The sequence below is a fragment of the Bacillus rossius genome, chromosome 6 (genome assembly GCF_032445375.1).
Source record: "Bacillus rossius redtenbacheri isolate Brsri chromosome 6, Brsri_v3, whole genome shotgun sequence".
NCBI lineage: Eukaryota > Metazoa > Arthropoda > Insecta > Phasmatodea > Bacillidae > Bacillus > Bacillus rossius.
In genome coordinates this window covers 36,841,138-36,865,435 of record NC_086334.1, presented here as the reverse complement: position 1 = coordinate 36,865,435, position 24,298 = coordinate 36,841,138, and the positions used below count along the sequence as shown (strand labels likewise).

Below are 24,298 nucleotides of genomic sequence, written 5' to 3'. Positions count from 1 at the left end.
TTTAGCGACATGATGCAAAACAGGCAATATTTCTTCGAAAGGCGATCCGAGATTTTTTGCATTCTGACGTTGCCGGGGATCTCCCGTTTCCCCCGCCCTTCTCATTCCGTCGCTTCTGCATCCTTCAGGGCATGCAGATGACAACGGGCGCCCAGTTACAAGTCTGCCCTCGGGGTATGAGACTCGTGTACCCTACTCATAAAATTTTTATTTATTCATCCACTTAGACATCATTATTTTCAAATTACTTTGTTACTTTTGCTGTTTACATCGTTTCACCTTTAATCGTCCCTGTGGCAAGTTATATCATATATTTGCGAATATAAAATAGGTACTACGTTTAGTTTTTAAAATTACTTTTACGAGATGTAAAGAAGTAGGCCTACACTCGTTCATGGGATAGACTATATACCATTTGAAGCCAAAAGCTTGTAACGGCATGAGTTTAGGTGTGTGTGTTTGTATGTATGTATATATATATATAATTACGAACATTCCCTTGATATTGTAATGCAAAGGTGTAGAACTAACATAAATAAACCAAATAAATACTACCACTTACGCAAGTTATTAAACAATGAATTCAACTCTAATTTTTATGAGTGCTGTTGGTAACGTTCCAACGATCACAATATGTGATAACCTGTGATCACGTTAACAGTGTCTCTTCTCTTACACACATTTATATATTGTCTTCGCAAACCCAAAGTCTTTCAGAAATGATAAAAACTTTACGTCCATTATAGAACGCACAGTGCGGCATATTAACGAGGAGTGATAACGGACAAAATCTAATCTGCCATGTTCCTGGCAGCGTAGTGGCTCTAGATTGTTACTTATTCAACTATATGCCCTCACCACTGACCTACACGGTATACCTTCCCACTCTTTGTACCATGGCTGTTACCCTGATGATGGAGATTACAATTTATGGCGAAAGAGTAGCAAGATTAACAACATTAACACTGCTTTAATACATTACGTAAACAGCATTGTAATAATATAACTTTATCATGTCACAAAAATTAAAAAAAATATAAGAACTAGTGGAACACTAGCTTTTTTGAACTGAAATAAAATTGGTAAATAAGCATTTTAAGAACTTTTGTCTTTAACTTCCGTTACGTAATTCTCCATGATGCTTTCAAATGCTTGTTTCAGAAAAGTTTTAATTTACAATACAGTACTGTGCAGATTTAAATTCAGTCAGACATCTCGGTCTGTTTTAATTTGCACACTACCGTTATCATATTAATGAACGGCCAGACAGAACTATGAAAGCATCCGTTGCAGTCAGTGCTGCAAGTGATTGGTCCAGTAGACTGTGAGTTCTGCATATGTATTTAAATCTAATTTTGTCAACTTATTGAAGGGAGGTGAATTATTTTATTGTGACAGTGAATAAGTGCAATGTTGCAAGTATAAGTTCAAGGCAAGGAAATGGTAAACACTGCCAGGGCCGCTGAGAGAATTTGTGGGCCCCTGGACAGCTGGGATAGTAGGCCCCCTTCCTTTTTTTTCCATACCACTACTACGTACTACTTATACCATAAATATATATGGTATCATAAAATTGCATCCTTCATTTGAACATACATAACGATTTCCTAGTTACGCAAAAAAAGAGAGCATTTGCATGTATTATCTCAGTGCACTTTTACATTGTTGATCCCATCAATATACAAATAATATTTAATTTTGATGTATATTCTGCTAAAAAAATCTTAAATGGTAATCAGAAATTGCATTATAATATGAGTGTTTAAAATACGTAAGTATAATAATTTATTCTAAATATAAATATTATTAAAATAATTTAAGTAATAATAAATTTTATTATTTCGAAAATATGAAACACATTGAACCACGTTCATTACATTGAAAAATTTGTAATACATATTGATAATTTATACAAATTAATTTAATACCCTTAGTTCGATGTAAAATCATAAATGACGTGCATTTTAAATAACAATTATATATATTTTACATCCTACTAAAACACAATTCAAATGTCATATACTATATAAAAATGTCTAAATTTAATAACACTGCAAAATGTTTTACGACAGAACAGTCATTACTTCATATCGAAACACTACATTCAGAATAATCATACACTGTAGTATATTATTTAAAATTATAAACATATAATGCATTTAAAAGGATTATGCTACTCAATAATATTGATTTACAAACAATTAAATAGTTCAGAAGTAATCACAACAAATCTGTTTTCCGTGCCTTTTTCAAAGCAAAATCGTTAATTACATCGTCATAGTTCAATGACCGAGCGAGATCAGACTCTAAGGCAAGCAAGGTGAGCCCACTAATATTTTCCTGAGACATGGATGAGCGATGTACATTTTTTATTTCCTTCATTTTGCTGAAGGACCTTTCGCTTCGGCAAATGTCACGGGAATTGTGCAGAACACTCGAACAGCGATACACACGTTTGGAAATAAACTATCCAATTTTAATCTCCATAGTGTGTTTAAAAGCTAGATTTGTTTCAACTGGTTTGGACCAATATTTGAAACATTAATTGATTTGAGATGTTTCATTTCATTAGATATCTCCATGAAACCCCCTCCAGCCAGGGCCCATCACCGCATTCTTTACTTCAGAAGGGCGAGTCTAAATGGCATTGACCCCAAGAGGAGGGGGTGTACTGGACCAAGCAAACCTATTGTGCTCGTACCTGGAGTTCCCATTTTGGTGTGAACTGAATGTTACACAGGAACACATAAAACACACACACACACACACACACACACCTACACACACATTTATATACACATATACACATATAGTACAAGATGTTTTAATAGCAGGGGAAAAATGTTTTTCCAGCCATTTATTTTCCACTTTCCAGCCGGGCGTCCGGGCCCCTGGGCATTTGCCCCTTTTGCCCCCCCCCCCCCCCCTCTCGGCGGCCCTGAACACTGCATCAAAACACAATCACAATAACACGAAATGGTTAATCGGGACACGACTAAGCTTCGAGGCAGCTTGGTACGCTGTTGATAATATGTAACATTGATAATATTTACTCAGTCACTGAACTGTTTATTAGTGCTACATTCGTTTAGTCACAAACTATTTATTGGTTGCCGCAAAAAAAAAAATCTGTTCCCACGAAATGTATTTTCCTCAATATAATAACGGTAATGCAAAGGGGCCGATTTATAATTATGCTGCTTTTCAAAAATGTTCTGTGGTTATATCATTTCTTGAAAACTCATGCCAGTTTTGCGCATCTGGCGAGACAGCTACAGGAATACGAAATTGTATGATCGATGCTATATGGCTTATTATAACAAAGCGTGGGCGAACCGAGCATTCAGACTAATACTATGGACAACACAACGACGACAGCACTAACAAATACAGAAGTTTTTCAATGACAGTAGTTACGACGTTTCGGGAACTGACATCTGTTCCCGCCATCAGGCACAAACAAACTGTTTGTGCCTGATGTTATTGAAAAACTTCTGTGTTCGTTAGTGCTGTCGTCGTTGTGTTGTTCACAGAATTTTTTATTTTCATCGTTGTCTTTATGTGTTTGCTGCGTTGTCCAGCTTTTCTGTCTGCTTGCATCCAATCTGTCTCACTGTATGTCCACCGTGTTCGTCTGTGTTTAATACATTTTTTTAATAAGTTCCTTTCACGGAATTCTTGTGCTCTCTAGTTTGTTTGAGGTTAAATATTTGGTCTGTGATGTTTTCGTTGTATTGTCCATATTTATTTTTATTTTCCTTGCTGGTTCAGACTGTGTTCGAATACATCTGACTCGGTCTTGTTTTTCTTTTAAATTATTTTTTTTCTGTTGTTAATATTTTATTTATTTATTTGGTTTTCGGAGGTTTTTAGATGACTAACAGTTCAAAACATAAATGGCGTTGTCCAAAATAATTAACTAAATCGTGGTTGTTATAGTAGTATTACAACCAGGCACTATAAGACACTCACATCCGCGCTTATTGTATATTGTAATTTTTATGCTATTGTAAAGCAAACTTTTTTGTTTTGTACATTTTATGCTAATTCTGTTAAATATTTTCGTTTTGGTGCTTACTGTTCATTTGTTCTGGGGTATGTTTAGTTAGCAGTGTATAGATTAATATAGAGAAAAATGTTTTGTGGTTCGAATCTTCATGGAGACGCGGTTTCTTTAAAGTTAACTAGGGTCTATTTTCTTTAAAATTCCACAAACGTATTTTTAGTAAATAACCAGATATATAAAAAAGTTTTAATTGTAATTTTTGTAATTTAAATTGTTGTAGTGTTATTTGAAAGCAGTGTACTTCGCCAGTGTTCAGGCCATATGCACTTATTTCAGATGAAAACCAAGATAAAAAATTTTTCCAAATAAATGACAAACTGTCGTTGAAATTAATAGTGTAGTTAGGATGATTATATAAAACAATAGAGACTTCAGTAACACGTGCATTACAACTATGCCATAATAACAACTTCCGTGACATCACGTGTGTGATATTAATTTTACGAAAATACAGCAGTACTCATTCAGAAATGTTAATAAATTTAACTAAAATACAAGTTGTATACTAAAATAGTTGCAGCAAAGTCTTAGCATCGTTAACGAAGTGCCTATTTAGTTACGAGCAGTTTTCTGGGCAAGGGAGTTTAAGTATATACCTACTTATTTATGAAACAGCTATGCAAGTAATGATTAGGCCCGTTTGACCGTGACACGCAAACGTATACGTATCACGAAAAGGGAAACGTAAGACCCTTTAAGTTCTTTCTACATTCACACGTAAGTGTACACATATTCGCATCCGCAAGCGTAAGAGAGATGGAGAAATGGGCAATGCCGAACTCTTGTGCATGCGTTCTTCCATGCAGCTAATAGCAATGCACTATTTTATCACTACGTATACCATGTACATGTCCATTTTATTCTTGTTTTTGAATATTATGGTCCGCGGTGGTCGATGGGTCAGACCCCTCGCCTCCCACCAAAGCGATCTGGGTTCGATCCCAGCGGGGCAGAAGCCCGGAATTTCGCACGTAGGAATCGTTCCGATTTCGTGGTTGGCGGGGTTTCTCGGGGATCTCCCGTTTCCACCGCCCCACTCATTCAAGCGCTTCGCCATTGCAGGGCTTCATTGCTTTCATCCCTTAGGGCACGCAGATGTCTACAGGCGCCCAATAACAAGTCTGCACTCGGAGTACGATACCCTACCCTTAGGTACCTTCCCCATACGATATTTATGTATTTGCTAGTTATTTCCGCTTTATTATTTAAGACGTAATTTTTTCTGTCTGGAATATCAAAAAAGTCTAGTTTGGTGTACACCTCTCTTTCGGGAATACCAGTTTTGAACGGCGATAAAAGGCTGGGTAATGATAATGGCTCAAGTGAAAAAAAAAATGTCAATAAACAAACAGAAGCATATTTGCGGCACACTTTTAACGAATGGAAATATTTAGTTTTAGAGCTAGATTAAGCGCGAAATTCCAACAAGTAATGCCTTCGGCATGTCGGTTAGTCTACATACATCGTGACTTTAAAACCGGTGGATGTAGAAATGATTTTATGAAATCTAGGTTGTTTACCTTGTTTGTTATGTGCTAATTCACACAATTTTATGTTTTTATACAGTATGATGTATAAAACTTATTTATTTAAAACCAAAAGTGACATTTCAGTACATTGATAAATTTACCGTGAAATACAGACAAGCTAATTGTTTCAGTTTTATCAAAACGAAGCCGAATGTGTTGTGTATAAATACATTCCGAGATGTAAAAATTACAGTAAGTGATTAATCATACATTACCGTACGTGTGGTACGATATTTGACATATACATATTTAAGTGCCCAGACGCGCGAGAGTAACAAGCACCTAATCAGTTACGTGAATATGAGATGCAGTGATATGCAATACAACGAGTCACCAAATCTATTCGCGAAATTCAGACGTCTCTAATTATAAGCCGTTTGACTAGTTAAATGCATCAAACAGAAGTCATCATGCACAATTCAACGTAAACTAAACATAAAAACCGATGCATGTTTAAAATTTCACGTTTGATCTTGATTACAATGATGTTGCTGACGTCAGTATTTTTTACGCTTATTGGCGCAAGTTTTGTTATGTTTCTGTGAAATCCGTACTCTGTAGAACGAGCTGACGGAGTACCGTAAATGGATGTCTTGCGTTTACGAGATGCGTTTCCGTTTGATTACGTTTCCGTGTCATTACATAACGGGCTTTAATGATAACAAGGTTTACTGTCACTGGCCATGAAGGCGTACTGAGAGTAGGGAGGCAGACGTGTGAGATAAACAAAATTGTAAGTGAACAGGGAAAAATAAGGTAACGTTAATAAAAATTAATTATAAATAATTCAATATGATTACTTATTATCTCTTTGAACATAGAAGCTGTTGATGCAAGTTTCTTTCAGCTGGCACAAGGAACTTGAACGACAGCACTGATACACTCTGCACTTCCATGGTTCAGTGGTCAGAAAGAGGCAGGTAACAAGGCACTGCCCCCTTTCCTGATCTTGAAGAGAGATAAGCGGCTTAGCGCGGTCTCGCCAGACCCCACTACAAACAGGTAGTACCTGGTTCAGGGAAGTTCCCGCTGCTCAATCCTTAGCAGCACTGTTCAGGGCTCTTCAGCGCGTATTATTTTTAAACGGCTGCGTGTAAAATTCGAAAAACGCGAAATTGGACTTTTAACTAACCTTCGATTAGAGTTTCCAGGCAGTCCACAGACATATGTTAGGTATCAAACGATGCAGTATTCTTTCTACTGTATAATAGTTTAACTTACATTTTGATTCGTCGAATACGAACTTATGTGGAAATAGTTTCACAGACATCTGCACTCGCTACGTGTGAAAAATTGGTAATATTAACTGATCTTCGTCTGGCTTTCCCAGATATAGCTCTGACGTATTTTAGTCTTAACAAATATCCATGGTGCTTTGTCTCTATAAGGGTTTCATCCCATCTCTCTACAATATGTTTGTAACGTGTAAGAGGCGATTTCATAAAAGACTGCACTTCTGCATTATGCAGATATTTATAATTTAATTATTTTATGATAGAATTTATGCACCTATTAACACGAAATTTTATTTTAGTAAACAAGAAGGTTACATGCATATATAGTCAACGCATCAGACACGAGACTTTTTAAAATTCTGTATAAAACTGCTTTAAATTATTAAAACTTAATTTTTAATATCTCAATTAAAATGTTATGAAAAATTTCGAAAATACGTACAGACAACAACAGTAGCTAAATAAAACTTTTGACAAAATTTCATTCCAATCTGCAGAAAAAATTTTTACTATCGCTCACTCTTAACCGAGAAGGTATTAGCATTGCGAAATCAGTACGTAGCAAGTTGTTGTGTGGGGACAGCCGCAAGAGCGGCAGGAGGGTGGAGTGGTGGTGGTACCGTCGGTGCTGGCTGTTCGCAGACGACGAGGAGGTGGCGTACCGTAACCTGTCCATCCACATGTACAAGGACAGCGGCAGCCTGGAGTTCTGGTGGGAGCTGAAGGAGGACGGCTGTGCCAGCCCGCAGCCGGAGGTGCTGCGCAGACTGCCCTTCTTCAACAAGGACTGCGAGCACCTCATCTTGTACACCTTCAATGAGAAGGCCTTCCCCAAGAGCCTCAGCTTCATCTCCGGTGGAGGGTGAGTCTTCCCGCCGCCGCAGCAGTGGTGATCTCACTCCACCTTAAACTCCAACTAGAACTAAAAAGTAACCTGGGGAGATAACAAAAATTACCAATATAACGCCATATCTTTTTTTAACTTTTTTTAGTACTCCTGTACTTAATTAATTTTTATCTTTAAATTTTAATACTCTAAAAATGAGATGAAACCATGGTTTTTATAATGACTTTTAAGCTGTCAGAAACATTTTGAAGTTGGAAGGTATTCCATATCACCAAAAACCAAAAACCATCCGGTAATCCGCATCCCCCCACCCACCCCAAAAATGATTGAAGCTTGGTTGGCCACCGGTACCCAGAACCTTTGAGCTGCCCTTGCCTCACGTAGGGATGTGCAAGTCTCTGAATATTCAAAATTGAAACAATTATTTACACTTTAATTTATAATAAAAAGCAATCATAGGTTTATTGGTTTTATTTTTTTTGTTCTTATATTTAAAATTTATTACTATGTGTGATAAGATTATTCAGTGAGGGAAATCTCATAAATCCACATACATACCAGTATTATTATTAAAAATTATTGGATTACATACCACAAATTTTTAATCTTGTTATTTTACTTTGATACTTAATCACTTTAGAAGCAAGTAAACATATGTTTTAGGCTAGGTAGCCTATGAGTATACCAGAGCACTTGAAGATTAAAGATGATTGAAACACGTTCAAATCTTAATAAAAAAAAAAAACTCCAAGAAATATTCTTCCAGCCTGCCCAGTTTTTTTACAGCTTTCAAGGTACAGTGGAATCTCGATATCTCGGACTTCGATATCCCGGACATCGGATAACTCGGACATCTGCAAAAGTGGGGTGCGCATCATACGTGGGTATTTGCTGGCGCGAGGTGCGAGAGACTTGGCAACAGTGCGTGGTGGGCAGATTGGGAGACGTGGCAACGGTGCACGGCGCGCCGAGGTGGCTATTGTTATTAGTCACGAGCCCGTCACGCCGGCAGTAACAACGGCAGTTATTGATGCACTTGTGAACTAATGGGTAGTTGGAAAAAATAAATTGACACGTAGCAGTATCTGTTTATGTTCAGTTAATTCTAAACGATGTAAAATCAGAACATGGTACAGTGATAATTAATGTTTATTTTCATAGTAATAAATTTACATTACATAAGCTCATAAAAACATTTATCGGTACTTTTTATCTATTCATATTTTGTATCATTATCTCCCACTGTTTCCATTGGCCCCCTCCATTCCATAAGAGACATTGAGAAACAGACAGCTGACCTCGCCTCCCTCCGTCTCTCTCTTTCATCTCCTCCCCTAGACCATTTCGTAAACAACACGAGTCTCCGCAGCAGGCAAACAATGGATTCATTATTCAGCATATAGCACAGGCTTATCTTATCACCATGTCCCTTACATTTTTTGTATTTAAGATGCGCAATGTAATACCACAGCCAACCATAGCCCTGATATAACTTGCTGTGTTGCCACTTCCCGCATGCCATGTGTACTAACAGTACAGTCTGTCCCGTTAGTTAAAATATATGGCTGTCTTCTCTCCCTTTATTTCCCTTCGGTATCTTGGACAAATGGTAACTCGGACCACCTCTTACCCCTTTTAGTCCGAGATATCGAGAGTTCACTGTATAACATTGTCATGAAAATTTTATGAAGGAACCCATTTAAATATTACCAATTTAAGATGCACCGTTATTCTTGGTAATGCTGTTTTAAAAAGCACATAATAATTTGATTTCTAATATAGAGCTAAAACTAAAATAAAAAAATTAAAAACTGAATTCGCAAAAAAATATTTACCTTCCTACCTACCAAGACCTTAATAAATATTAACAGCCCACTTCCAAATGACTTGTCCTGTACATTGATTTAAAAAGTGCCATCTTTAAAACAATTTACATCCTTAATAATTGTATAACCTACTTATTGACCTGGCAATTGCAAAATCCTTAACATATGATTATTTTGTAGGAATAGGAAGGTGGGGGATGCAAAATACAAAAAACATAATTTGAAATGACATACATATTTTAAAAGTACTCAATTAGGAACTTTATTTTACAATTAGAGAAGTGAAATGTAGTTTTATTGTTATTCATGAACTTAAGTGCATGTAAATTCAGTAAGGATTCAGCCATGGCCTAAGGTGCGGAATCATCCCACCATTTCCTTGGAGTGATTTTGGGAGACCATGAAAATACAAAAGTACGTACAATAGCTTAGCTGGAATTTGAACCCAGGTATTACTGAATGACAGTCCAATGTTTAACCACCATGCTTTGCTACCTTGATCTGTCAATTATAGTTTACTTTTCACTTTTATGTTTTTTTTTTATTATTAATTTATTGGGCACAGGTTGAACTATTACTATAGTTTTAATACTTCAATTTTTTTTTAATTGTCTGCTGAGAAATGTTCATACTTTATAAACATCATTGTTTCTTTCCCTTGTCAATATGTATTATATTCACATCAGTAATCAGGGTTGCTACATGTATAAGAACCAGATAAAACCGCGGAATTAAAATGATCAGGGAATACCGGGAAAAATCAGGGAAATCACCAAATATTTCTTGAATTTATTATTGCGACAGCAAAATTAAACTGAAAATACTGCTTCCTCTGACTTTTAGACACATCAAAAAATATTTCAATTTTAAGTATTAAGAAATTCCATTGATTTTAATTTTCGTGAACTCCAGTGCTTTTTACTGTAAACATAAAGGGGAAAACTTATTTCTTTATGTTTACATACAAATTTGATAGCCTAGTTTTAGGTACATCGTCAGAAATTATTTACAAACTTGTGTATCTGTGTAAAATGGCATTAATATTGCTAAGGTGACACATTTGAAAGCAACACCAAATGGGCCAAATTTTGAAGTGATTTTTTTTATTCTGTCTCTTTTAATGTCTGAACTTTTGTTACTAGTCACAAATATAATTTTTGTACTTAATTGTTTTTCTGAAACATCTGCAATCTTTTATTCTTTTAATGAATTTTTAACCAAATGCATTTGTTAGATGTCTGAGAGGGTTTCTTTGTGCATTTATTTGTGTGTTGTTAAGAGTTTTTTTTTAATACTTGTGTTTCCATCCCAGCATTATAGCTTTGTACTCTACGTTTGTGATTGTGGCATTCAAAGTGCTACGAGACATAGTTTCCGGCTCCTCATTTAAGATAATGTTTGAAGATTTGCCCAATGTGGACCGCATCCTTCAGGTAAATGCAGTGTGTCTCATGCAGTTCTCTTGTCTGATTGGTCATCAGAATCATCGGCCTGTACACCACAATGGTTTTTATCGCAAGTAATTTCATACGCGGATTCTCCACTAAAATGTGCTACACCATCATGTTTGACGACTTGCCGAACGTGGACCGTATTCTGCAGGTACTCACCCCACAGCTTGTGGTCACGACTGGAGATGTGTGATGCAGGCCTGGCTTGCATCCTAATTAGAGAGCAAATTCGTCTCAGTGTAGCATGGTTCGTGTACACCCAACCTGAACATTGATTTGCTTTAAACGGTTTTTACATTAGAACTGTAAATGAAAGAACTCCCTACTTATATTTGCTGAAAAGTAGTTTATTAATTTAGTATTAGAACATGGAAGTTTTCGGCAGATTCTGCAAAAAATTTTGAAAATCTGTAGTTTGAAGAAGTTTTTTTATATGTAATTTCTATTTGTTACGTTTAATTAATGTTTTTTGCAGTTTTATTTTATAATCATGGAACCAAACTGTCAGTATCATGTAGTTAGCTATAGAGGACTACAATAACTGCAAGATAGAACAGGCTGAGGGCAAGCTGTTTATGAGCGGTAGTACTTGTAAAAGAATTGTTGTTGGGTGGAGGATTTGTTGGTGAAGGGGTTTGTGACACATTTTTCAAGTAGCTAAAAGGAGTCTTTTGTTGAGACGTAATGGAAATGTAACAAGGCGCACAAATATTATAGGTGAATGTGACGACATTGAATAAATACACAGAAAATTACATATTTTGAGCATATTGCAGCTTTTGTTAAAATTGGAAGTGCGTAAATAGTGACATGTATTAGCCATAAATTATTATTTCTAACTAAAAAGGTTATCACTTTAGAGTTAACCGTATTCGCCATTTGTGATGCATGTTTAGGCATTGATTATAGTTTTTCCAGCTCTTGCTCACAGCGTTCGGTGTGTGCAAAACATTGGTTCTGCTCACATGTCTCTAGTTGTGTCCAATACCATTTAAGATCCAGCTGTTTAATTTCTCTTAAGAACGTTAATCTTCAGTGCTACATTATTTTTATTTTGCTCTTTCCTTGTCAAAGCTTTGTACCAATTGGACGAAACTGCCTCTGTAATGCTGCACCGTTGTACAAAGGTACCACAATTATATTTGAACATTTTTGTAAATAGTAAATATCTATTTAATTTCTTCATACTCAAGTAAATCATGGTGTAAATATTTCTAGAACAAATTAGATTTTTTTTTACAAATTGTTGTGGTGTACATTGCTGTTATGGTGTTCCTTATTTTACAGCAGTGGTGTTTATTTTATTACTGCAGAGTTTTGCATTTCATGTGTGTTTGTGTAGTATGTTTAATTTTGGTATTCTGACTTCTCAAGGTAATCTTACTGACTAAGGTGTATAGTTGATTTAGTTCATTGCATCCTTAATTTTAAGTTATCATTCAAATATTTATTTAGATTTCGTACATATATTAGCCAATGTAATTTTTTTTTACTTAGTGTTAATTTGTCTTGTTTACAAATACTTAGCTTCTTTCTTTCAAATTGTGGCTTATTTAGAGTGAATACTTTTTATGTGTGATACTTAAATTTAATATCTGTAAAAATGTATATAAAATTATTGAAAAGTCATGCAAAATACACATGTACCTTAAATGTGATAGTACATAAAATGTTAAATTTAATGCAGATAGCAGATAAACTGTTGTAACAAATGTCATCTCTATGACTACCCCAATACATTGGAGATCGAGATGACTTCTTTCTCAACCGTAAAAGCTAGAGACACAGTTTTCACAGGCTTCCATTTTTTTTTTTTTTTTTTCATAAGATTAATATTGAGCACAGCTGTTTAAACAAGTCTTCACAGATTGGTAATCGCACAAATTGTTAGTAGTTTGTGTGTAATGGAAGCCACATGTCCTCAGTGTGGCGTGTAGGCCTACCATAATTCAACTTGAGTGTGTGAGATGCTCCTTGGTTGTGATGTTGGAGTGTGTCTGTGGCTGTGGTCGCTGAGGCACCGTGCTTATTTAGGGAGGCTCTGGGGCCAGGTTTACTTTGGTTGCCCTGTTTACTGTGATCTTCAAAGTCCCAAGTCACTTCACCTGAATGTATGTGACGTACAGAAGTCGCGAGCCCAGTTTAAATTTTCTGGCCGGTTTAGTTGAAGAATTGTTGTAGTAGGAAGCTCCTTCACAGCGATGGCTTCAATCTCTGGGTATCGACAGTGTACGCCCCTAGCTATCTTTGGCCGTACTAGGTTAACCAGTCCAGTAGGGCCACCACCCTTCTCTCCTCCCACCATCCGCTGGTTCAAATATCCCAGCAGCACTTAACTGTACTGTTAGGTGACAAATTGTAGCTTTTCGTATCACTGCCTTGAGGACGATGAAGCTCCCAAGAATATGGTACCTCTTTAGAAGCCAGCCACAGGGATCATTGAATGGAGGGATTTTGTACTTGATTATGTCATAGTTAGCTCATAAATACTTTACATCAGTCCTAAAGTTAGTTTTCGGTTAAGAATATGGGTTGAATATTTAAATTTTAAATATTCAATCTCTGTTTCATATTCATTGATGATTTTACAATGTCAAACATTCTAAAGAGTTAGAAATGTGCGTACAAAGGTTCTTCGAATGAGAGAAACAGTTCAGGAGGCACATGATGTTTTGTTTTTCAGTGAAATATAAGATCTGTAAGTTTCGCATTAGTTTTTGTTAGACGCCATATAAAAAAATGGACCCAAGTATGTGATGCAAGTCCTAAACTATATTTTAAAAAAAATACTTCAATGCTTATAAAATAATTTGATTTGATTTCAGTGATAACATAGTTATTATTTCTTTATTTTGACTAAAAACAAGTAAAAACCAAACCACTTTAAGTGTGTAAGCTCTAATTAATTTTCCATGTTAAATCTAATAAAAGCCAAATTTTCCTTGACTTTTTTCCACTTTGTTTATCTCACACAAGGTGTATTTCAAGTGTTTCAACAAACATTTTGATGGCTCAATATACCTACTTATTAATTTACAATATTCAGCTGTCAATGTCTGAATGTTTGCTATCAAAAAATTCAACTTATGAGGGTACGTTTATTTACCAAACAGAGAGCCCATAGGCGTGCGCAGGACTTCAGTATTGGTGGTGCCAGATTACACAACAGCCCTGTCATTCACGGACCCCGAGCCTAAAGCGGGGGGTCCGGGGGTCCTCCCCCGGATAAATTTGGATTTGAAAGCGCAAAATGGTGCTATTTAAGGTGTTTCCGAACAAAAACATTAAATACACAGATGTAAAAATTTTAACATTTTTTATGACAAATTATGGCTTTGAACGTTATAATCACCAGGAAAACTACACTATTTACAGTTTTAAGCTTTGTTGAGCCATAAAGTAAATTGCACAAATTGTTTGCACGGAATTCATGCTGGTGGCTTTGAAAAACCGTACTTACATGTTTTCTGAAGACGCCAAATAAATGCTAGAAAATACATTCTCAAATGTTTTTGCAACATACCTTAAATATGTAAAATATTAAAATAATAAAAATACACAAATAAGAGTGGGCAAAAGTTTTAACTTTTGGAATACAACAAAAATGTTTTGTCGGCGACTGCATATAAGTCATTGAGTAAGCCTATCCTTTTAACTAACTAAACTCTCTCTCTTTTTAAATAAACCCTGGCGGACGGCGGCTATTATTCCGTGCGCCTGCCGAGTGGAGTGAACAGTGGACACCGAGCGCGCATTCTATGTAATTCGAGGAGAACTAGGAGAAGTATTTACATTTCAGAAGTTTCGTAGCCGCGGCCCGCGTGTACAACACAAGTAATTGCACCTGGATTGTTTCCGTGTGTATAGTTGGTTCGATTGATAATTGATATACTGATAGTGTTATGAGCACACTCGACACGATTGGAAAACATATATATATATTTTTTTTTTGGGAAATAATATGGATTTTTGTAAGTATGTATTATTTCTGCTTGTAAAAAACAAAATAACGTTAACCCTAATGGTGGTACCAAGGCACGCCTATGAGAGAGCCTACTTTTGTAAGTGGATCTGTAAGGGAAAAAAAATTTCTAACTTATTCTTATACAAAAATATTTAAAAAAATGTTGTGGAAAAAGTTAGTCCACACAATCTCACTATTAAATTGGTTTTATAAAATGTAAATAAAATGGTTTAAAATGCATTTAATATTACCTTTATCATGACAATCATTGCTATTAAGTTATTCTTCAATATTACTACATATCTAATTAAAAAAAATGAAGTTTAATGTTTCTGGTAATATAATCATAATCTAATCCTGAATTTTAGCGATCGATTATTCTTCTGCGTCTTTATGTGACTTTTTTTTACATATTTCTCAAATGCTGAAACAAATGTTTTTTGACAAGTCAGTGATTTGTAAACCTCTGTGTGTGTGAGTCGTTTGCTTAAGTTCAACAATTAAATATTTTTACAAATATTCATGTTTTATCAAAAATATTACCTAATACATTAGAACCCTGTTATAATGTTTTTCAAGGAGACATAGGGGAAAAAAACCATAAGCAGGAAATATCAATTTTGCTCTTGTCAGTGTTTGAACTCTTTACCAGTTGACTCATGAAGCTATATAAACAAATGTAAATTTAAAATCACAGATGGAAATACTCAATGCCCAAAATTACTTAACCAAGCCAACAATTTTTCAACTTCAAAGTGCTTTAAAGACAAACTGCAACATTTCTGTAAAACAATTCACAATTCGTGACAATGATGATGAAATAAATTGTCCAGTATTCTAAAATTGTTGTTAATAAAGTTTATATTCAAGTTTATTGCCAAAACATGTTGCAATGCAACTTTGTACAATGTGATCAAAAATTAACTTGGGAAATTGTACGTGAGATAAATAGAATTGATTTTAAGAATAATGTTTTAATTTTTTATATGTCTCGAATGGATTTGAAGAAGTGGAAACGACAAGCTTTTGGAACTTCCAGCTAGTTCATTAACACATTATGTAATGTGTGTGTATTATTTTCATACCAACCAATTCAAGAAAGAACTGCTCTTTTTAGTATCGTAAATAATTAAATTGTCCGATTTATTCCAAAATATGTCATACTTCTTTCAGATACACAAAAATAGCAGCATTTTTAAGTATTAGTAATAATAACTAATTAGCCTACCACACTCCAAATACTAAGGAAAAACATACTCAAGGCCGCGCTTCTTAACAAAGTGTTAATGCCTAAATGCAAATGGAGCCAACTATGATTTATAAGAAAGAATCTAAAAAAAAATTATCTGCATGTGACTTCTTTACTAGATGGTATTATGCACTTTTTAGATCGTTAAGATTGTGTCACTCATTATGGATAGAAGTAATCATTTACATACCTACAAAATATATACGTCATGGTAGTTTTACATAGTAATATTTATAATGAATTTATTCATTAGAATTTATTTTCTCCTTTTTTTATCTGACTTAGTATATAGGTTTTTTTTTTTTTGTATGTATATTTGTGTAGTTTTGTGAGTGTTCAGTTTTCAATGGTGTAATCGAGCCACAAAACCTTAGGCTACCTATCAACTGTTCGTCTCCAATATGTTTGATAATGAAATTTTATAAGTAATGAATGATTGTCGAAATAGAGCTTTAATATTCTTTCATCAAGTTGAGACAAATATCTTAAGATACGTTTGATAACCTGACACAATACAAAATTTTGTTATTTTACTTAATAGTTCATATATTTATTTTAAAATTATGAGGCATCACAGAGCAAGGAAGATTATTGTAGCATGTTGTTATTTTGATGCATTTTTAATGTTTCAAGCAAAAGTAACTTTAAATAACATGAATATCTATTTCATGATGAAATGAAGTGGCTCTAGTCTTAACAGTGCTGGAAAAAAGCAAATTTTTTTACAAACTACCTTCAAGCAACCATATTTTATGTTCGTAACCAATTCATTACCTCTTTTATGTACCGTTGTGTTCTATGCTATTATTATGATATGTAGAAATAAAAGTGGGTTTTTTTAAAGTTATATTTTTTTAGGCTTATTATGAAAAAATTAAGAGAATGAGTTTTTACAATGTGCCCGCAACATGCAAAAAAAAATTAACAGGATAAAAAAAAAGGCTACATACAAAAAAAAGTTACATATGTGCTTAAAATCATATCCTTTAATGAGTGAAATGAATACTGGTCCATATCATTAAAATAATTTATTTATTGTGAATATTAGTATAGAAATTGTGTTTACAAACTTTTTCAAGTGAGGTTAGGTTATACTTTTTTAGAAGTGTTATGAAAAAAAATGGTGAGAATGAGTTTTTACAATCCATGCACAGCATGCAAAAAAAAGTATAACTTCTAACACGCATGCATAAGTGTACTTGTGCTTCTTATTTAATAATTTTTTTAAATTTTATTTGAAGCTTTATGGGTATTAAAGCCATTCAACTTTTCTAATATACATGGGGAAGTTAGTGAATTTTTTGGTTTCATTGTAACCCTTCAACTTTGTTGCAAGGAGTTGGAAGGAAACGTTTTTGAGAGTGTGACTGGAGTCTGTATGATTGCCCCAACACTGTAGAATTCATAGATGGCTGATGTGATTTATTATAGTCGTATGGTAGGTTGTTGGCTGTTTTAGTTCTATTATGTTCTTGTAGATATTTGTTGTTTGTAGTTTCTGTCATGGTAGTATTTGTAGCTATTGTGACATTGTAATGGATGATGTGTTTACCTTCATGTGTGGTAAATTTTGGCAAAATTATTTTATAAATATGTAGTGATATGACTGAAATAATGAAATAACACAGAACACAGTAGAACATCAAAATTAGTTTTATGACTAAAAACATATAATTAGGTATGTTAGCTTTTTCTTGATAAATTTAGTAAGATTAGTGTATTTATAGGCTCATTATTTTTTATAATGCTCATGGAAAGAAAGAAAAAGATTAAGTAAATAACATTGTGGAAGTGTGTAAAATAATTATGAAAACAGTTGCCTTTAAACATGCATTGTTTATTGATTTTTTAAAAGAGTGTATCTTATTTTCTAATAATAATAATGGAACTAAAAATAGTAAAAAAAAAAAAATTAAAAGTTCTGTGTATGTTCTAAAAAAAATTAAAACAAAGCATTATTTTTCTTACCGCAATTATGATATAGTTGTTTAATTTGTATCAGTAAAAATAAGATGCTTTAAATTTATGAAAGTAAATTGATGAAAAGATGAAACCGTGAGCTGCTGGCTGTAGAAGTAAAGCAGTGCAGGGGCATGGGGGGGGAGAGTGCTCACGTGCTGTGCTGTGCTGTGCAGCTGTGCCTGGACATCTACCTGGTGCGGGAGGCTGGGGAGTTTGCCCTGGAGGAGGACCTGTTCGCCAAGCTGGTGTTCCTGTACCGCTCCCCGGAGACGCTCATCAAGTGGACCCGCCCGCCGGAGGAGGTGTCCGCAGACGAGGAGGAGGCCTTGCAGTAACGCCCGCCCCCTGCCCTCCGCCACTCCTTCGGTACTGCTCGTTCGCTAGGGGTGTGCCGATCGCTGTGTTCATCACCCTACACCGTGTACCCAATAACTAAGTAAAAAGATGGAGTACCTGAAAAAAAATGTTTTGTGAAATCGGAGCACCAAGAATTTAAAAATGAGATCATTGTTCGGAAAAAAAAATGGCACCCTTACTGTACCATTACTAGCATGGAACGAAAGCTAAAATGGTTATTTGTGTTACATGATTTTATTACGAACATTTAATGGGACACCATTGATTTTGGTTGACGTATTTTGCAGATAGTCGTATTATTAGCCTACTCAAAATATTGCACATTCGAATTGGTACACACCTGTTTACGTACTTTAATACAATGATTATTATATTTTGTGAATTGTTTTTTATTACCATTGATATTTTGTATGAAATGTTGATGTAAAGTATATTTATTAGTGTTGGTGTCTACGGTATGTGTTATTGTCAGTGGAAACAGTTGGCAGTGTTCTGCTTGAAGTAAATTGTAGTTGGCATCTGTAATTCAGATATCTTGTAGTAGTGTTGTTTCTATTTGAAGCTGCTGCTCTACTACAAATGTAGTAATGACCAGACCTTGTAAAATACCGTGTTTTATCACATGAGCGTTGCACATTTTACACTAAAATTTGGTTTGAAAAGTAAGGTTGCAACTTTTTAGCAAATAAACATTAATATGACAGTAAAAATATTATAAATCTGATTCTAACAACATAGCTTAAAATAAATTAGCATACACCCAAACATGTTTCATGTTTCACTTTTTTCCGAGCTGGAAGAGAAACTGCTTTGGCCACTAATTGGTATCTTTATTTTTCTATTGCAATTTCACAATCTTTCATCTGTGTGATTCCTTTAGTCAGTAGCTCTAGTAAAAAAATTTAAGCACGTTGACATCAGTATCTGAAATTTATCTGTGTTTAGGGCTACAAAAAGTTTTTATTCATTGATATTCCTTTGCTCACATTTTCACTTATGCCAGTCTCACACTGATTTTTTTATTTACCGCAAACATACTGCCCGCTGCCCAGTTGCCATGCTGTTCAGTAAAAAAAAAATTTGTTATCAAAATCAACATTGCTTTCATATCACATGAATTAAAGGTTGTGGCAACAGTGCAAACTGAGTAAACGAACGTTTTGTGTTGCCTGTTCCAGAAACATATGAAACTTCTCAGTGCTTACAACAGACTTTGTAAATGTACAGTGATTTTCAGGGAGCATGAACACTGTGTGACGTTAATGAGATTATTTATTTATACCTTTTTTGGCATTCGAAAATAATGGTGCAACCATTTAGTGAGAGCGACATGTGCGATAAAATACGGTACATATTCCTACGGTGTATAGCTTGCAGAAGCAGTTACAAACACTTGTTTTATAGTTATTTCATCGCTTAGCACATGCAGTGTACCTCATGTAGAATGTAGTGTCTGTCATGTTACAAACAACTAATGTTTCCAGTCATCTTCTGTGGTAACAGTGATGCCAGATTGTTATCAACATCACATTAGTGCCTGTAGGTCTGTTTACTTCGTGGAAGACGTGTGCTGTTTCCTCATTGAGCCTGAATTGCAGTGATATTTTTTATAGTGTAGTCAGTACACTGTGAATATCTTTCACAAACTTTAAACAGCTTTGCTTTGCTATTTGCGGGGATACAACACAGTGACTGACTGGTAAACAGTACACTAAGGAGTGCTTCTGATCACATTGATACCAGCGTTTGGCAGCAATCGCGTCACGGTGTCATTCCGCATGTACTTGCTTGTAAGGAACATTCGTAATTCATGATATTTTTGTTTACATTTTAGGCACTGTTTTAAGTTTTTTTTTTGCTGGTATGAAGCACTTGAATAGTTTGTGTGATTATGAATGCAGATTTTTTAAACTTTTTTTGCACATATTATATTTTTTAAAGTTTAGTCTTGTGTATTGTAAAACAGTGTGCCTTACTGGATTTGCTGGACCATTTTCTGTATTCTAGGGCCTATTAGCTACCTAACAACAGGAGAAAAAGGTTTTTTAGTTCGTTTTTTTTGTAACCACATGAAAACAGCAAGCAATTTCTAATTGCTGAGTTGCATTGTGTGAAACAATTTTGTTTGTTGGAAATACAGTAGCTATGTTTTAAGCTACTTGAAATAGTGTGATAGTATTGGGATTACGTATACTTTCATTGGGTGCCAACTTCAAAAATTCTGAACTGTAAGAATTTGTTTTGTTTATACTTGAATGAGAGTTGCATTGAGTGTATCTTAACTATTTTTGTGCCGGAATATGTATTTTTTTTTTTAACTCGTGAGTCCTGTCTTCCCACTTCTTTATGAATCCATTAGCCCATTTGCTGTATGCAATGCATAATGCAAGCTGTATTTGTAAACTGGTAGCACTGTTTGCTAGCCAACAGTGAATAAAAATTTTAATTAGAATAAATTTTAGTAAATAGTACAGTCTTTTACACAATAATATTTTGCTACTGGTCTTTATTTTTGCCTTTAATTTAGTATGTATAACAGTTGCACCAATAATTTTGTTAAAAATTGGTAACCAACATTTATGTTTTTTACAATGTAATTTTAAATATTGTATGCTATGTTCATAAATTTAAGGTATTGTTTCATTTTTTTTATTAATTTTAACTAATATTCAAATGCTATGACGGACCAAACAGATGTAGGTGCGAATATACCACAGAAGAACATAAATAAATTCTAAGTAACTATGTTGCATAATTGTTTCTCAATAAAACTAAAATTTATATAGACCATAATTTTAGACAATGTTAAGAAAAGATTAAAATCGTTTTTTAAGGAAATTATTTTTTTCTCTTATGTTTATAATCATAATCCACACTCTCCCTCCTTCCCTTGCCCCTCAAACAAACAAGATTTTTTTTCCCCCCCAGCATCTAAAAAGTTAACCGGACCAATTTAGTGTTTCCACACCATCAGTGTTTTGTGAATACAGTTTTAATTGTAAGATTTTGCTGTTGTAAGTTGTATTGGAATTTTAAGTGTTCCTTTTAACCAGTAGTGGCCGAACTAATTAATAAATTACTTATTTTAAAATATTTTTTACGAGTTTACTGTAGCCAAATCTTTGATAGTTATTATTGAATAATGTTTAAATCAAACATGTGCTAAGGTACACTAGGCAAATAATGATAGTAAAAGCAGTAACAGTTATTTATTTTGTAATAAATTAATTATTTTTCATTCTGAAAAAAAAAATTAATTCACTAAATATTTTTTGTTTACAATTATTGTTAAAAAATTGCAAACTTTGGTACTTTACTCTTACATTGATGCTTTTTTTTTATTTCTTAAACATTTATATATTAAAATTTTTCTGCTGCATTTATTTTTAGAATCTTTTTAATAAATGAAATACTATTATTCTGTAGTAATATTAAAAAAATGGTATGTAACAAATTGATTGGAGTACTTATGATGTACACTATTTTAAATTTTATATGAACTTTTTAATAAATACCAAAACTCTTGCAGCACACTACAGAGGCTTCTCGGTACCCTAACATGCCACATTACGTTACAGGTTACAGTGGTTACGTCATGTTTATTTTATATTTGTTTTCTGTGAAAACTGGTATTGGTGCAACTGATATTTATAATTTGGTATGTATTTTATATTTTTGTGGTACCTAGTCATTTATGTTTTGTAATAGAAGAGAACTGGTTTTTTTGTTTAATATTACTGACTCCAATCCAAGGCTGTACCTTGTGAACATTAGTTTTATTCAGTTTAATTGTTCTCGTCTAGTTCATTTTCGTCGTGTTTAGTGCTGATATGCTGTTTTTTTTAAAACCATTTTCTCATTTCATAATATGCTTAAGTAATTTTTTTTAGTTTGACTATTTATTTTAATTGAATGACTATTGGTAATAGGTATTTGTAAAAAAAAAAAACTTTTATAATAAATTTTTTGTGTGTAAATACTATAAATACTGAAATATATTTACATTCAATGTGTTTTTGAAGTTTTACAATGTTATGACCCATGACTTGATAGACTCAATACAGGTAATGTGAAGAGGTTGCTCAGTGTCTGCATCTGTGCTGTTTGCTGCATCCGTGCTGTTTGCTGCATCCTGCAAGAATATAATCTCGCTTTCCCATGTAAGCTGTCGCGCGTGTGCTAGTACATCTATTATTCCCTTTGTGTACAAAAATGCTCTCTTACTGATGTGCCTTTCTGTAGCCTATAACATGAAGCAGGTTTCACATGTTGCGTGTACTACCTCGTGTACCATGTTGTATGCTTGTTAAATGTGTTAATTAAACTTTACTGTTAAATTATTTCAGTTGTTCGTTATCTGACAGGTATGTAAAAATATCTATACAGCTGGTATCTTAAGGATTTTACCTTCCATCTTAGATATTTTTGAAAGTTTATCACAGCTTGCAGTAAATACTGTACATTCACGAAAATAATGGGGCTCTGAATATAATGCAACCCCAAACTTTTTGATTATAAGTTAATAAAAAATTCTTTATGGGGTAAACAGCACAATAAAAACACACAGAAATTAGTTATTTAAATTAGTAAATGTACACCTTATTTACTAACAACCTTATTTACTAACAGCTTTTCTTCTGCCATTTTGTCAGTAGAGTAATTTATATGACCTTTTTTGAAACACCAAGTAGCAATTAGAATAAAAAAATGAGTTGTATGGCTGTAGTTCAAGAGCCATTCGTTGTAGGTTTGTGTGTTCAACGAATGGACACATGTGCATATATCTACAGTTAATTTCAGGTTGGCCAAAACTTGCCCACAACACCTCAGCTCACGTAACATAGTGTAGAAATGCCACCGTCTGGCATATTTCACAGATTTTTTTTTTTCTATGTAAAAGAGTTGTGCATAGATACTAAAATTATAGTTGTTTGTTGTTTAAGAAGCATAATTTTCAAAATATTTCACTTCAAAGGTGATAATTTGAAAATTTGTGTACCATTTTCTTGATTATAAATTTTTTACCTAATACATTGTGACTTATTATGAAAGCGATAAAGCAATTGCTGAACGTGTGTTGTGGTCCTAAGTGTCGCTTAAATTATGTATTAATACTTTCGTAAAAATCACCATTAATCTCTCAATAAAATTTTCAGATTATGTTATTTGACAGTTTGAAACTTAATCTGTAAAATAAAATTTGATTTTTTAGTAATTTGCAACACTGAATTTATTATATTTCAGTTGCACTCAACACACTTCTCTGGGACTGTACAGTAGTTGAGCCGGTGTTGCACGCACCCGCTGGCACCCCATGCCATTGGGCCATGCAGAATTGTGTCTTTACCCTCGGCCAGCAAGCTGGTTTCTGACCTTGAAGATTAGTCTTACAGACAAAACACTTTCACGGTTGCTACCGCAATGGGGGTTGAGTGTTCGTCGAATCCTAGGGCGCCACCAAATGTGTAATGGGCAAGTGGACCCGGCTGCTCTGTTCTCAGGGCCGTGACGTAGCCCGTGTATGGCGAGGCCCGTTTCCCCTCCATCTCACTGAAAACCTCCGAGAACGATGACAGGTGCATGTAGCTCCTTCCTCTCGCAGCGCTCGCGACTCACTGACCGTTCGTCCTCGCTCGGCAACTCTCGGGAGCGGAGCACTGACGTCACATTGGCGGGCGCGGGCGGTCGTGGAGGGTGGCGGTGGAAGGGGGAGGGGCTCACAGCGTGTAAGGGGAGAGGTGGTGGCACATCGGGCTCAGAAGGCTGCAGCCCGGGATGATGTCAAGGTTCAAAGGATAGAGTGAGCATCATT

General features: G+C 34.6%; 1 protein-coding gene across 14 annotated transcripts in view; it reads left to right on the top strand.

Moving 5' to 3' along the window:
• Positions 1–22,826, top strand: part of LOC134533037 (piezo-type mechanosensitive ion channel component-like) — a 171,845-nt gene extending 149,019 nt beyond the window's left edge. For all 14 annotated transcript variants that reach the window (XM_063370197.1, XM_063370196.1, XM_063370195.1 and 11 more), the window contains 3 exons: positions 7,473–7,692; positions 10,816–10,936; positions 18,303–22,826. In XM_063370197.1, coding sequence (XP_063226267.1) covers positions 7,473–7,692; positions 10,816–10,936; positions 18,303–18,464 — 503 coding nt within the window. In that variant the 3' untranslated portion in view covers positions 18,465–22,826. The remainder of the gene's footprint in view (positions 1–7,472; positions 7,693–10,815; positions 10,937–18,302) is intronic.
• Positions 22,827–24,298: the final 1,472 nt, after the last annotated feature.